This window comes from Oncorhynchus mykiss, chromosome 11 (genome assembly GCF_013265735.2).
Source record: "Oncorhynchus mykiss isolate Arlee chromosome 11, USDA_OmykA_1.1, whole genome shotgun sequence".
NCBI lineage: Eukaryota > Metazoa > Chordata > Actinopteri > Salmoniformes > Salmonidae > Oncorhynchus > Oncorhynchus mykiss.
Genome location: NC_048575.1, coordinates 48000053 through 48015328, shown reverse-complemented (window position 1 = coordinate 48015328; position 15276 = coordinate 48000053). Strand labels below are relative to the sequence as shown.

At 42.9% G+C, this 15276-nt stretch overlaps 1 protein-coding gene across 1 annotated transcript in view; it reads right to left on the bottom strand.

The window, feature by feature from the left end:
- Nucleotides 1-13337: 13337 nt before the first annotated feature.
- Nucleotides 13338-15276, bottom strand: part of si:dkey-96l17.6 (kinesin-like protein KIN-14E) — a 47902-nt gene continuing 45963 nt past the window's right edge. Inside the window, exons 7-10 of the mRNA XM_036935626.1 lie at nucleotides 15009-15169; nucleotides 14465-14667; nucleotides 13921-13999; nucleotides 13338-13470 (exon numbers count right to left, since the gene is read on the bottom strand). Of these exons, the coding sequence (XP_036791521.1) occupies nucleotides 13420-13470; nucleotides 13921-13999; nucleotides 14465-14667; nucleotides 15009-15169 (494 nt within the window). The 3' untranslated portion in view covers nucleotides 13338-13419. The remainder of the gene's footprint in view (nucleotides 13471-13920; nucleotides 14000-14464; nucleotides 14668-15008; nucleotides 15170-15276) is intronic.

The following is a 15276-nucleotide window of genomic DNA, read 5'->3' as shown; positions in this document are numbered from 1 at the left end:
AGTGCATTCAGAAAGTATTCAGACCCCTTGACTTTTTCCAACATTTTGTTACGTTACAGCCTTAGGTCTTTCCGGAGCCCGTCTGACCGTACGCAAAGATACACACGTTTAGGGGCTCGTAAGTAAGCATTTCACTGTAAGGTCTACACCTAATTGTTTTCGGTGCATGTGACAAATAACATTTGATTTGGTTTGATTTGAAGCCGTCAATGGCAGACTGGATCAGCCTGGAAAAGAGAATGGTTCGAACAGGGATGCTTAAAGTCCCTGTGAAGTCAAAAATGTTTTTACAGTGCCTTCGGAAAGTATTCAGACCCCTTGACTTTTTCCACATTTCGGTAAGTTACAACCTTATTCTAAAATGGATTAAATTGAAGTTTGTGGAAATGTGAAAGGAATGTAGAAGAATATAACACAATAGATCTGGTCAAATATAATACAAAGGAAAAAACAACCGTTCTTTTGTATTTTATTGTACCATCATCTTTGAAATGCAAGAGAAAGGCCATAATGTACTATTCCAGCCCAGCTGCAATTTAGATTTTTGCCACTAGATGGCAGCAGTGTGTGTGCACAGTTTTAGACTGATCCAATGAACCATTGCATTTATGTTCAAAATGTTGTATCAAGACTGCCCCCCCCAAATAGAAATACCTTATTTACATAAGTATTCAGACCCTTTGCTATGAGACTCAATTTTGAGCAGGTGTGACCTGTTTCCATTGATCATCCTTGAGATGTTTCTACAAATTGATTGGAGTCCACCTGTGGTAAATTCAATTGATTAAACATTATTTTGAAAGGCACACACCTGTCTATATAAGGTCCCACAGTTGACAGTGCATGTCAGAGCAAAAAACAAAAAAACAAAGCCATGAGGTCGAAGGAATAGTCCGTAGAGCTCCAAGACAGGATTGTGTTGAGGCAAAGATCTGGGGAAGGGTACCAGAAAATGTCTGCAGCATTTAAGGTCCCCAAGAACACAGTGGCCTCCATCATTCGTAAATGGAAGAAGTTTGGAACCACCAAGAATCTTCCTAGAGCTGGCTACCTGGCCAGACTGAGCAATCAGGTGAGAAAGGCCTTTGTCAGGGAGGTGACCAAGAACTTGATGGTCACTCTGACTGAGCTCTAGAGTTTCTCTGTGGAGATGGGAGAAACTTCCAGAAGGACAACCATCTCTGCAGCACTCCACCAATCATGCCTTTATGGTAGAGTGGCCAGACGGAAGCCACTCCTCAGTAAAAAGCACATGGCAGCCCTCTTACATGCTGACCAGACCGGACACGTCGTGTGCGCGAGCGTCGCAAAATAAATGTAGAAATCCATGTTATTCAGTTATTGCACCCACACTGCTCACGCGCGCCAACGAGCGTCTGCGATGCCAAGGGCTAAAATAGAAGTCGTTTCTATTTCTGACGCAGATCGCGCTGAAAGTCATCTCCTCATTGGTTTATAGAAGCAGATAACCACGTGCCATCTCCTCATTGGTTATACCCACGTGGGTGATTGAAAGACAAACTTTGTTGCCGGTTGCCGTGGTAATTACAATGGAAGTTTAGATGCGATCACCATATAAGTTCAAAGATGAAAAAGCCTGGAAGGAGGAGAGATGACTAGAAACGATTCGGTTGGCTGTTTTATGTGTGGAGGTCCTTGTGCGTTTCAGGTAAAATAACAACTCAATGTTTATATCCCAGGACAAATTAGCTAGCAACAGCAAGCTAGCTAAATAGGACAAATTAATGTTAGCTAGCAAGTGCAAGCTAGCTAGCTAAATTGCCATACATGTTTAATGCTTTTCGACCTGTCCCCAAATTAATGTAATTGGTTCAGAGTTTATTTTAATATTTTAACCTGCGTGTCGTGATCGCGTTTGGTGTGGGGGGGCAAAATACATTTATACACGATAGTTCACGATGGCGCATGCGCGTGTTAGTTTACCAAAAAAAAACAAGATTCTCTGGTCTGATGAAACCAATATTGAAGTCTTTGGCCTGGCACCATCCCTATGGTGAAGCATGGTGGTGGCAGCATCATGCTGTGGGGATGTTTTTCGGCGGCAGGGACTGGGAGACTAGTCAGGATCGGGGCAAAGATGAAAGTAGCAAAGTACAGCAGGTGCCTTGCTCAGGGGCAGAACAAGAGATTTTTACGTTGTCAGCTCGAGATTCGATCCAGCAACCTTTCGGTTACTTGCCCAACGCTCCTACCCGCCAGGCTACCTGCTGCCCCTAAAGGGTCTGAAAACATATGTCAATTTAATATTTCAGTTTTATTTGTATTTGTTTAATTTTTTTCTAGTTACAGTTTTGACTTAAATCGGCTTGGAAATCTATTGCAAGCTGGCAGTCAAGATCTGAATACTTTCCGAATGCACTGTATGTGTATCTGTTTAGCTAGCTGTCTTTGTGAATTGTTCAAAACTTATTAATGGATGAGAACAGCAATGCAATAAGGTGCAGTCCTGCAATATGGTATTACTTGTTCAGTATGCTGTGTGTGGTAGTACAACGTATCTATTTAGCTACATAATGTGTATCTGTCTATTGGATAGATACAGTACATACCTTGGACTAACAATACATCATACATGACATACTGCAAGAGTAATATTGCAGACTGCAACTTATTGGAAGTGTAATAGCTAGCTGTCTCTTTTCAATACTGCAAGAGTCATTTAGCTGAACATTCTAATGAGAAACACTTCCTGACCTAATCAGATGATAATTTATCAACCCGATCAACTTTGTTATCTCCACCTATTCTATGGTGAGTAGATGTTTGTTCTATTGACTGTAGTGGCCAGCTCACATTCTTTTCCATACTGTCTATTCCAGAGTATTACCATCTGAACAGTAATTGTGATTTCTCTTAGGATCTTCTGTAATTCTGTGAGTGGGGAGGTAGGTGCCGAGGTAGAAACAGACAAAGTACTTTTACAACATCATGAACCTATAGTAATAATCTGCAATTTTCACTACATGGCCAAAATGATTTGGACACCTGCTTGTCGAACATCTCATTCCAAAATCATGGGCATTAATATGGAGTTGGCCCCCCCTTTCCTGCTAAAACAGCCTCCCCTCCTCTGGGTAGGCTTTCCACTAGATGTTGGAACATTGCTGCAGGGACTTCCTTCCATTCAGCCACAAGAGCATTAGTGAGGTCGTGCACTGATGTTGGTTGATTATGCCTTGCTCGCAGTCGGAGTTCCAATTCATCCCAAAGGTGTTCGATGGGGTTGAGGTCAGGGCTCTGCGCAGGCCAGTTAAGTTCTTCCACACTGATCTCGACAAACCATTTCTGTATGGACCATGCTTTGTGCGCGGGGGCATTGTCATGCTGAAACAAGAAAGCGCCTTCCTCAAACTGTTGCCACAAAGTTGGAAGCACAGAATAGTATAGAATGGCATTGTATGCTATAGCGTTAAGATTTCCCTTCATTGGAATGGGCCTGGCCCGAACCCTGAAAAACAGCCCCAGACCATTATTCCTCCTCCATCAAACTTTACAGTTGGCACTATGCATTCGGGCAGCTAGTGTTCTCCTGGCTTCTGCCAAACCCAGATTTGTCCGTCCGACTGCCAGATGGTGAAGTGCGATTCATCACTCCAGAGAACGCGTTTTCACTTGCAGTCCAATGGCAGTGAGCTTTACACCACTCCAGCCGATGCTTGGAATTGCGCATGGTGATCTTAGGCTTGTGTGCGGCTGCTCGGTCATGGAAACCCATTTAATGAAGCTTCCGACAAACCGTTATTTTGCTGAAGTTGCTTCCAGAGGCTGTTTGAAATTCGCTAGTGAGTGTCTCAACCGAGGACAGACTATTTTTACGCACTACGCGCATTAGCACTCGGCGGTCCCATTATATGAGCTTGTGTGGCCTACCACTTCACGGCTGAGCCGTTATTGCCCCTAGACATTTCCACTTCACAATAACAGCACTTATAGTTGACCGGGGAAGCTCTAGCAGGGCTGAAATTTGATGAACTGACTTGTTGGAAAGGTGGCATCCTATGACGGTGCCACGTTGAAAGTCACTGAGCTCTTCAGTAAGGCCATTCCACTGCCAGTGTTTGTCTATGGAGATTGCAGATGGATTATTTTAGCAAAGGAGAAATACTTCCGAGATGTCAAGTAATTTCTGCACAGCATTTGAGAGAAATACAGTTTTTGTGAGTATGTAAAATGTCTGGGATCTTTTTTTTCAGCTCATAAAAATCATGGGACCAACACTTTACATGTTGTTTCTATTTTTGTTCAGTGTACAGTACAAGACCCGAAGTTACCTCTGCTGCAGAGGATACGTTCATTAGAGTTACCAGCCTCAGAAATTGCAGCTCAAATAAATGCATCACAGAGTTCAAGTAACAGACACATCTCAACATCAACTGTTCAGAGGAGGCTGCGTGAATCAGGCCTTCATGGTCGAATTGCTGCAAAGAAACCACTACTAACCAGTACTCCCTGTAGGCTGACTCATCGTCGCCGGTGATCAGGCCTACCATCAGGCCTAGTGTCGTCAGCAAACTTGATGGGGATGGAGTCATGCGTGGCCACTGCCAGGAATGTTTTTCATCGAATAGAATTGTGAACACCTTGAGGATTGATTCTAAACAACGTTTGCCATGTTTCTGTCGATATTATAGAACTAATTTGGAAAAAAGTTTGGCGTTGTGTTGACTGCATTTTCGTTTTTTTTTTCTTAGCCAAACGTGATGAACAAAACGGAGCTATTTCTCTTACACAAATAATCTTTTTGGAAAAAATGAACATTTGCTATCTAACTGAGAGTCTCGTCATTGAAAACATCCGAAGTTCTTCAAAGGTAAATGATTTTATTTTAATGCTTTTCTTGTTTTTGTGAAAATGTTGCCTGCTGAATGCTAGGCTTAATGCTATGCTAGGCTATCAATACTCTTACACAAATGCTTGTGTAGCTTTGGTTAAAGCATATTTAGAAAATCTGAGATGACAGTGTTGTTAACAAAAGGCTAAGCTTGTGTTTCAATATATTTATTTCATTTCATTTGCGATTTTCATGAATAGGAAACATTGCGTTATGGTAATGAGCTTGAGGCTATGATTACGCTCCCGGATACGGGTTTGGAGTCGCAAGAAGTTAAGAAGCAGTGAAAACAGCATCGTTGTCATCAAGATTGTTGCTTGTGTTGCATTGACCTTGGAGACTGAATGCTGAAAGTGGTCAAGCAATAACAAATGCACTCCTTGAGTGACAGGAGGCTGGGCTATGTCTGTGTGGAAAGCGGTATGGAGAGAGAGAGAGAGATGACTCAAGTAGCAGAGTAAACTATAAAAATGGACGGTACACACGGCATATCAGAATTTAACAAACCAAACATTCAAAAACAGTTATAGAAGGTAAAGTAAAAACCCAAACCAGTCTGTGCATCAATACCGGTATATCATAAAATACAGTATACTGCCCAGCCCTAATAGGGAGGAGCCATAGCTTTAAAGGTATCTGTGAGATTCAGTTATGTTTAAGATAACCCTGTTCTAAACTAGAGCCATATAGCCAAAAATACCTTTTGGACATTAGATCGGCGCTCACTCACCAGAAATAAGAACAGAAACTTTGTTTGTTTGAACTTCCCGAGGCAGCTTTATTCATCCCGGGTGTTCCACCAAAACACCGACGCCGGAGAAGAGGAAGAAGAAATGGGGTCCAAGTCAGACTCGGGTGGCGTGCATACCATGTAACATACTCTATTTTACGGAATCATGGCCCTCTCCGGATATATTGTCTTCATCCATTCAGCCAGCGGGGTTCCCCGTCTATCAAGCAGACAGGGAGAAAGAAGTCTCCGGGAAAATGAAAGGTAGAGGGTTTTGTTTCATGATTATATATACATACACTACCATTCAAAAGTTTTGGGTCACTTAGAAATGTCCTTGTTTTTGAAAATAATAAAATAAATGTGTCCATTAAAATAACATCAAATTGATCAAAAATACAGTGTTGTCACGACTTCTGCCGAAGTCGTTGCCTCTCCTTGTTCGGGCGGTGCTCGGCGTTCGACGTCACCGGTCTTCTAGCCATCATTGATCCTTTTTTCATTTTCCATTGGTTTTGTCTTGTCTTCCCACACACCTGTTTTCAATCCCATTCATTACCTGTTGTGTATTTAACCCTCTGTTTCCCCTCATGTCTTTGTCAGAGATTGTTTTATTGTCAGTGTAGTGTGATTGTTGTATAGGTGCGCGTCGGGTCTTCGTACCCATGTTTGTGTGTTTATGTACATTTAGTGTTATGGAGCATACTCCGTGGACTTTATTATTAAAAGACTCCATTTTATACTCCATTTGACTCTCCTGCGCCTGACTTCTCTGCCACCTATTACACCTACGATCCTGGTCGTTGTGGATCGGTTTTCTAAGTCCTGTCGTCTCCTCCCTTTGCCCGGTCTCCCTACGGCCTTACAAACTGCAGAGGCCCTGTTTACACACGTTTTCCGGCACTATGGGGTGCCTGAGGATATAGTGTCTGATCGGGGTCCCCAGTTCACATCAAGGGTCTGGAAGACGTTCATGGAGCGTCTGGGGATCTCGGTTAGTCTTACCTCAGGTTTTCACCCCGAGAGTAATGGGCAGGTGGAGAGAGTTAACTAGGATGTGGGTAGGTTTCTGCGGTCTTATTGCCAGGATCGGCCGGGGGAATGGGCGAAGTTCGTGCCCTGGGCAGAGATGGCTCAGAACTCGCTACGTCACTCCTCCACTAACCTTACTCCCTTTCAATGTGTATTAGGGTATCAGCCGGTTCTGGCTCCTTGGCATCAGAGCCAGACCGAGGCCCCTGCGGTGGACAATTGGTTTCGGCACGCTGAAGAGACCTGGGAGGCAGCCCACGTCCACCTTCAGCGTGCCATAAGGCGCCAGAAAATTGGCGCAGACCGTCGCCGCAGTGAGGCCCGTGTTCGCACCAGGGGACAGGGTCTGGCTCTCGACCCGAAACCTGCCCCTTCGCCTGCTCTGCCGGAAGCTGGGTCCGCGGTTTGTAGGGCCGTTCAAAGTCCTGAGGAGAGTGAACGAGGTATATTATAGGTTACAACTACCCACTCATTACCGTATTAACCCCTCGTTCCATGTGTCTCTCCTCAGGCCGATGGTGGCTGGCCCGCTCCAGGAGGCTGAAGTGCGTAATGTTCCTCCGCCTCCTCTAGACATCGAGGGGGTTCTGTTCGATCCATTTTGGATTCGAGACGTCGGGCGAGGGGCCTTCAGTACCTCGTGGACTGGGAGGGGTACGGGCCGGAGGAGAGATGCTGGGTTCCGGTGGAGGACGTGTTAGATCCTTCCATGTTATCAGAATTCCACCGTCTCCATCCGGATCGTCCCCGAGGCCGGTGTCGACGCGCAGCTGGAGCCGCGCATCAGGGGGGGGGGTACTGTCACGACTTCTACCGAAGTCGTTGCCTCAACTTGTTCGGGCGGTGCTCGGCGTTCGACGTCACCGGTCTTCTAGCCATCATTGATCCTTTTTTCATTTTCCATTGGTTTTGTCTTGTCTTCCCACACACCTGTTTTCAATCCCATTCATTACCTGTTGTGTATTTAACCCTCTGTTTCCCCTCATGTCTTTGTCAGAGATTGTTTTATTGTCAGTGTAGTGTGATTGTTGTATAGGTGCGCGTCGGGTCTTCGTACCCATGTTTGTGTGTTTATGTACATTTAGTGTTATGGAGCATACTCCGTGGACTTTATTAAAAGACTCCATTTTATACTCCATTTGACTCTCCTGCGCCTGACTTCCCTGCCACCTATTACACCTACGCCTTGACAAGTGTAGACATTGTTAATGTTGTAAATTACTATTGTAGCTGGGAACAGACGCATTTTTTTAATGGAATATCTACATAGGCGTACAGAGGCCCATTATCAGCAACCATCACTCCTGTGTTCCAATGGCACGTTGTGTTAGCTAATCCAAGTTTATCATTTTAAAAGGCTAATCATTTGATCATTAGAAACCCCTTTTACAATTATGTTAGCACAGCTGAAAACTGTTGTCTGATTAAATAAGCAATAAAACGGGCCTTTAGACTAGTTGAGTATCTGGAGCATCAGCATTTGTGGGTTTGATTACAGGCTCAAAATGGCCAGAAACAACTACTACTACTACTACTCTTGTTCTGAGAAATGAAGGCTATTCCATGCGAGACATTGCCAAGAAACTGAAGATCTCGTACAATGCTGTGTCCTACTCCCTTCACAGAACAGAGAAAACTGTCTCTAACCAGAATAGAAAGAGGAATGGGAGGCCCCGGTGCACAACTGAGCAAGATAACAAGTACATACATTAGAGTGTCTAGTTTGAGGAACAGATGCCTCACAAGTCCTCAACTTGCAGCTTCATTAAATAATACCCGCAAAACACCCATCTCAACGTCAACAATGAAGTAGCTAGAAAGGGTTCTACCCGGAACCAAAAAGGGTTTTTGAAAGAGTTCTCCTATGGGGGCAGCTGAAGAACTGTTTTAGGTTCTAGATAGCACCTTTTTTTTCTAAGAGTGTAGCAGAATCACACGCATATACAATGCACATGGCTCCACAATTTAGATACACCATACAGTAGCATATTATAATTATAATAAAAACACAATTATAAAAACTTGTTTAATTCTCACATAATAAGATACCATACATGCATAGAGAGTTAGCTATAGGAACAGAGGTATTCAGTTTAATGTCTATCAACTGCATCCATGCCTGTTGGACAGTAAACAGTCCCCCCAGAATTTCACTATTCTGAATAGCAACATTTTTAGCAAAATTAACAAACTCACACATAATGTGAGGGAATGCACATTTTAACCAATCACCGCGCTTTAACCACAAAAATGGTTCAATTATGCAACATGTCAACAAACCTTTTCCCTCGTCAGTGAATTATTGCGACAAATTGGACAATATCATTGCAAATTGCCATGCAAAATGTAATTATGCTGCAGCAAAATCAATCATTATGGCCTGAAACTATCACAAAAAAATGCTACAAAATCCTGGAGGGACTGAGTAAAGCAATAACGCTTTGTGCCTCAACAGTGAGAGCACAATGCATAGTTATTTTTACATAAAATAACAGAATAGCGATTGTTGAAATACTAACATGCTAGCTAGGATACAAAGCTAGCATAATGGTCCGTGCTATCTGTGATCCTTGGGACGTAGGGGTTAAGGTTAGGGACATCCCGGATAGCACTGACCCTAGCACAGTGCAAAAAAACGACACTAAGAACTAGCAGCTCGTGCTCAACATTACAGTGATCATTCCACTGAGGTTGTACAGATAACATTCTAAAACTACCAGAACTCCGACTCAATTCATAAAGTTTGAAACAGAGAACATACTTTACAACTACGGTGATATTTTAAACACTTCTAAAATAATTAGCGGAGCAGAACAACATATAGAGGACTGAGAAGAATGGAGAAGAAAACAGAACACGTAGCACCAACGGGCTCATAGTCTTGATCGTCATATTTTCTTGTACCAGCTCTGCTAAACTCAGATGACACGACAGATTTATATTTATTTGAGAAATAAAATAAGACCAATAATAACCAAAAATTATGATAAAATAATAAAGTGATAAAATAAAAAAGTGGTAAAATAATAAAGCAACAACACCAGTAGAATATTAATTTAGAAATAGAATAACCCCTAAAGTGACCTGATTGACCCAGTCCACTCTAAGATCACTGTATCAAAATAGAATACAAGCATAAAAATTGTACATAACCTAGGGGAACAAAATTACCTTCCCACACTCAACTGCAGAGAAGCACATTTTGGATCTGAATTTGTATATAACATTTTTTTTTTATTGACACCTGCTGGGACACACTGTACTGTATATTCAACACATTTAACACCCGAAAAAGTAAGACATTGCTGAAAGGGAAACGAGTGGAAGGGAAAACCAGTGGAATCAACCTCACCAGTAATGACACAGTTTTTAGAAAGTGCCAGTTAAAGTGCCAGTTTTTCAACAAATGAATTAAATATGAAAAGCTGAAATGTCTTGAGTCAATACGTATTCAACCCCTTTGTTATGGTAAGCCAAAATAAGTTTGGGACTAAACATTTGCTTAAGAAGTCACATGATAATTTGCATGGACTCCCTCTATTTGTAATAATAGTGTTTAATATGTGTTTTTAATGACAACCTCACCTCTGTACCCCACATATACAAATATCTGTATATCGAGCAGTGAATTTCAAACATATATTCAACCATAAAGACCAGGGATGTTTTCCAATGCCTCACAAAGAAGGGCACCTATTGATAGATGGGTGAACATGTAAAAACCTGGTGAAGTTATTAATTACACTGTGGATGGTGTATCAATCCACCCAGTCACTACAAAGATACAGTCATCCTTCCTAACTCAGTTGCCGGAGAGGAAGGAAACCGCTCAGGGATTTCAGTATGAGGCAAATGGTGAATTTAAAACGGTTCATGTCTGTGATAGGGAAAACTGAGAATGTATCAACAACATTGTAATTACTACACAATACTAACCTAAATAACAGAGTGAAAGGAATGAAACCTGTACATAATAACAAATATTCCAAAACATACATCTTGTTTGCAATAAGTCACTAAAGTAAAACTGCAAAATAAGGTGGTAAAGAAATGAACCGCATGTCCTGAATACAAAGGGTTATGTTTGGGGCAAATCCAAGAGAACACATCACTCTTCATATACCACTCTTCATATTTTCAAGCATGGTGGTGGCTGCATTATGTTATAGGTATGCTTGTCATTGTCAAGAAAGTTTTTTTAGGATAAAAATGTACCGAATAGAGCTAAGCACAGGCAAAATCCTAGAGGAAAACCTGGTTCAGTCTGCTTTCCAACAGACACTGGGAAACAAATTCACCTTTCAGCAGGGCAATAACCTAAAACACAAGACCAAATATACACTGGAGTTGCTTACCAAGATTACATTGTATGTTATTGAGTGGTCTAGTTACAGTTTTGACTTAAATCGGCTTGAAAATCTATGGCAAGACTTGAAAATATCAAGATGGCGCCGGAGGAGATGGCCGCCGTTTTACGGTCTCCTAACCAATTGTGCTATTATGTGGGGGTTTTTCACGATAGTTGTAAATTATTTTGTACATAATGTTTCTGCAAACGGATCTTACGGCAGAAAAGAGCTTCTGGATATCAGGACAGCGATCACTCACCTCGGATTAGACAAAGACTTTTTCAACAACAACAACAACAAGCAGGACACACACAATATTCTCCAAACACCCCACAGGGCAGACATCCCAATTATACGCAGAAGGAAGTGACGCAGAGGATGAAGAGCCGGATGCCTCGTCCGGACCCGCGGAAGGCGAGTGGGAAAGCTGCCGTTACCGTCAATACTACTCGCCAACGTGCAATCATTGGACATTAAACTAGACGAGGTACGATCACGAATATCCTACCAACGGGACATCAAAAACTGTAATATCCTATGTTTCATGGAATCGTGGCTGAATGACGACATGGATATTCAGCTAGCTGCACGCTGCACCGGCAGGACAGAACAGCACACCCCGTCCAGTAAGACAAGGGGGGTCGATGTGTGCATATTTGTAAACAACAGCTGGTGCACGAAATCGAAGGAAGTCTCTAGATTTTGCTCATCTGAAGTAGAATATATTGTGATAAATTACAGGCCACACTACTTGCCTAGAGAGTTCTCAGCTATACTTTTTGTGGTATAGCACCCCAGGTGGTGAGGGTTGGTAGCAACACATCTGCCACGCTGATCCTCAACACTGGAGCTCCTCAGGGGTGCGTGCTTAGTCCCCTCCTGTACTCCCTGTTCACCCACGACTGCATGACCACGCACGACTCCAACAGCATCATTAAGTTTGCAGACGACACAACAGTGTTCGGCCTGATCACCGACAACGACGAGACAGCCTATAGGGAGGAGGTCAGAGACCTGGCCGGGTGGTGCCAGAATAACAACCTATCCCTCAATGTAACCAAGACTAAGGAGATGATTGTGGACTACAGGAAAAGGAGCACCGAGCACGTCCCCATTCTCATCGACAGGGCTGTAGTGGAGCAGGTTGAGAGCTTCAAATTCTTTGGTGTCCACATCAACAAGACAGTCGTGAAGAGGGCACGACAAAGCCTATTCCCCCTCAGGAAACGAAAGTTTCGCATGGGTCCTGAGATCCTCAAAAGGTTCTACAGCTGCAACATCGAGAGCATCCTGACCGGTTGCATCACTGCCTGGTACAGCAATTGCTCGGTCTCCGACCGCAAGGCCCTTCAGAGGGTAGTGCGTACGGCCCAGTACATCACTGGGGCAAAGCTGCCTGCCATTAAGGACCTCTACACCAGGCGATGTCAGAGGAAGGCCCTAAAAATTGTCAAAGACCCCAGCCACCCCAGTCATAGACTGTTTTCTCTACTACCGCATGGCAAGCGGTACCGGAGTGCCAAGTCTAGGACAAAAAGGCTTCTCAACAGTTTTTACACCCAAGCCATAAGACTCTTGAACAGGTAACCAAATGGTCTTGACTATTTGAACTGTGTGCCCCTTTTACGCTGCTGCTACTCTCTGTTTATCTTATATGCGTAGTCACTTTAACTATACATTAATGTACATACTACCTCAATTGGCCCGACCAACCAGTGCTCCCGCACATTGGCTAACCGGGCTATCTGCATTGTGTCCCACCACCCGCCAACCCCTCTTTTTATGCTACTGCTACTCTCTGTTCATCATATATGCATAGTCACTTTAACCATACCTACATGTACATACTACCTCAATAAGTCTGACTAACCGGTGTCTGTATATAGCCCTGCTACTCTAATTTTCAAATGTTTTTTTTACTGTTGTTTTATTTCTTTACTTACCTACACACATACATACCTTTTTTGCACTATTCGTTAGAGCCTGTAAGTAAGCATTTCACTGTAAGGTCTACCTACACCTGTTGTATTCAGCGCACGTGACAAATAATCTTTGATTTGATTTGAAATGCCTGTCTAGTAATGATCAACAACCAACTTGACAGAATAATGTTCAAATATTGTACAACCCAGATGTGCAAATCTCTTAGAGACTTACCCAGAAAGACTCACAGCTGTAATCACTGCCAAAGGTGATTTGAGCATGTATTGATACAGGAGTGTGAATACTTATGGAAATTAGATATTTCTGTATTTCATTTTCAATACATTTCAAAACATTTCTTAAAACATGTTTTTACCTTGTCATTATGTGGTATTGTGTGTAGATGTCTGAGATAAAATAAAATCTATTTAATGAATTTTGAACTCTGTAACACTGTAACAACAAAATGTGTAATAAGTCAAGGGGTATGAATACTTTCTGAAAGCACTGTAGATCCAATTCCAAGCCTGGAATTAGACCTCCTCATCCTCCACTGGCTGTCCTGACCTCAACTTCATGATCACCTGCCAGAAATAGAGAAAGAAAGGAGTAAACGAGAGAGAAGGGTCATGAGTGGGGCTTGTACTCCGTACATTTGTTTTGACAGAGAATTCCTCATTGTCAGATTAAAACTGGTGTGTGTATGCGTGTGTGTGCATGCATGATGGTGTAGTGGACATGAGTCGGCCATGGTTGCTCATGGTCACAAAATCCGTGTCGGCCCTTGGGCCAAGAGGGAATATCCTCTTGGTCTAATGGTCGACGTTGGCTTCCCTCTCGTTAGACCCAGGATCATATCCCATGTGTTACAATGGCATGCCTCAGGTTCCTCAGTTTGCCAATGTATTGCTCTGTCTGATAGTCGTCTTGGGCCATTAGTCAATTTATATCCCAGACATCACGTCCTCAAGAAGAGGAGTTTTATCTACATTCTGCAAAAAAAGGAAGGGTAGTGTGAAGAAAATTAACCTTACCTCTTTGAGCTGGGCTATCTCTTTACTCTCCAGGTTTCTTTGTGCAATGTTGGTTATGGTCTTCACTCGAGTGGCATAACTAGAGGATAAATAATATGAAACGGAGAGATGGTATGTGTTACAGAGATGGTACGTGTTAAATTATGCTACGATATACATACGTGTTACAGAGATGGTGCGTGTTAAAATATGATACGATTTACATACGTGTTACAGAGATGGTACGTGTCACATACATGGTACGTTACACACAAACAAGAACAACCCAAGCAAGGGCAACTGAAATGGCACAAGGGTGCCATTTTGGAGGGTGCATCTTGGGGGCTTAGTACTACAGTTTTAACCATTTCCTGGAGCTCCAGCCTGGTAAGGATGTAGGGATGTGATTTCAGCATTTTTTTTTACTATAGGCATGGTTCAATTGGACATGAGTTTCTCTTCTTATAGCAGAGTTTGTTAGAAGTTTTTGTCGGTGGGGGGCCAGGTGTTTAGGTGTTTGAGTTGTGTGTTTTATGGGGTACGTTTGATGGGAAAACTCTCTCACATAAGAGAGGTGAGCGTCTCGTCCAGGTTGCAGTCAGAAGGCGAGACGTTAACGACCATGAGCGTCTTGGCATTGCCGCCCAGCGAGTCCTGCATGATCTGGGTGAGCTTGCTGTTCCTGTAGGGGATATGTGGCAAGTCCGAGGACAGGGCAGAGATCACATCTCCCAGAGCACTCAGAGACTTGTTAATGGAGTTAGCCTCCTATAGAAAGAGGAGGAAGGGAGAGAGAAAGAAAGAGACAGAGAGCCTTGGTTATTGTTGTTACTGTTGTCCCATTGACAATTTTGATTCTTATTATTTTCATATTGTAAATATCCAAAGTAAGCTTTGGCAGTATGTACATTGTTACGTCATGCCAGTAAAGCAAATTGAATTGACAGAGAGAGAGAGAAACAGCGAGAGATAGAACGAGAGGGAGGATTATTCAACAATGATATCCATGGGAAAAAATGCAAACTGTTAGTTGTAAAACAGCCCGCCCACATAAATGACTGTAATATATAAAGCTTTATGCCTGAATTCTAACAGGGTAACCTAATAACCTTGAGCTGGTCGTCTTTTGCCCCAGTCTTGGCTGCTCTCTCGCTCCCTGCCAGATCCACCAGACTCAACTTCCCAAAGCTCACACTCCCATTGGTCAGATTCCTGCTCTCCACCATGATCCCAATGATCAGGTGGGAACGAGAGCTCTCCACGTTCATCTCTGCATCAACCACACAGAGGAAAAGAAGTAAGCCTTTTTAAATCAACACCTAAAATTGTTTTCAATGTCTGTATATAGATTTATTTCCTGTTTACTTTATTCCTATT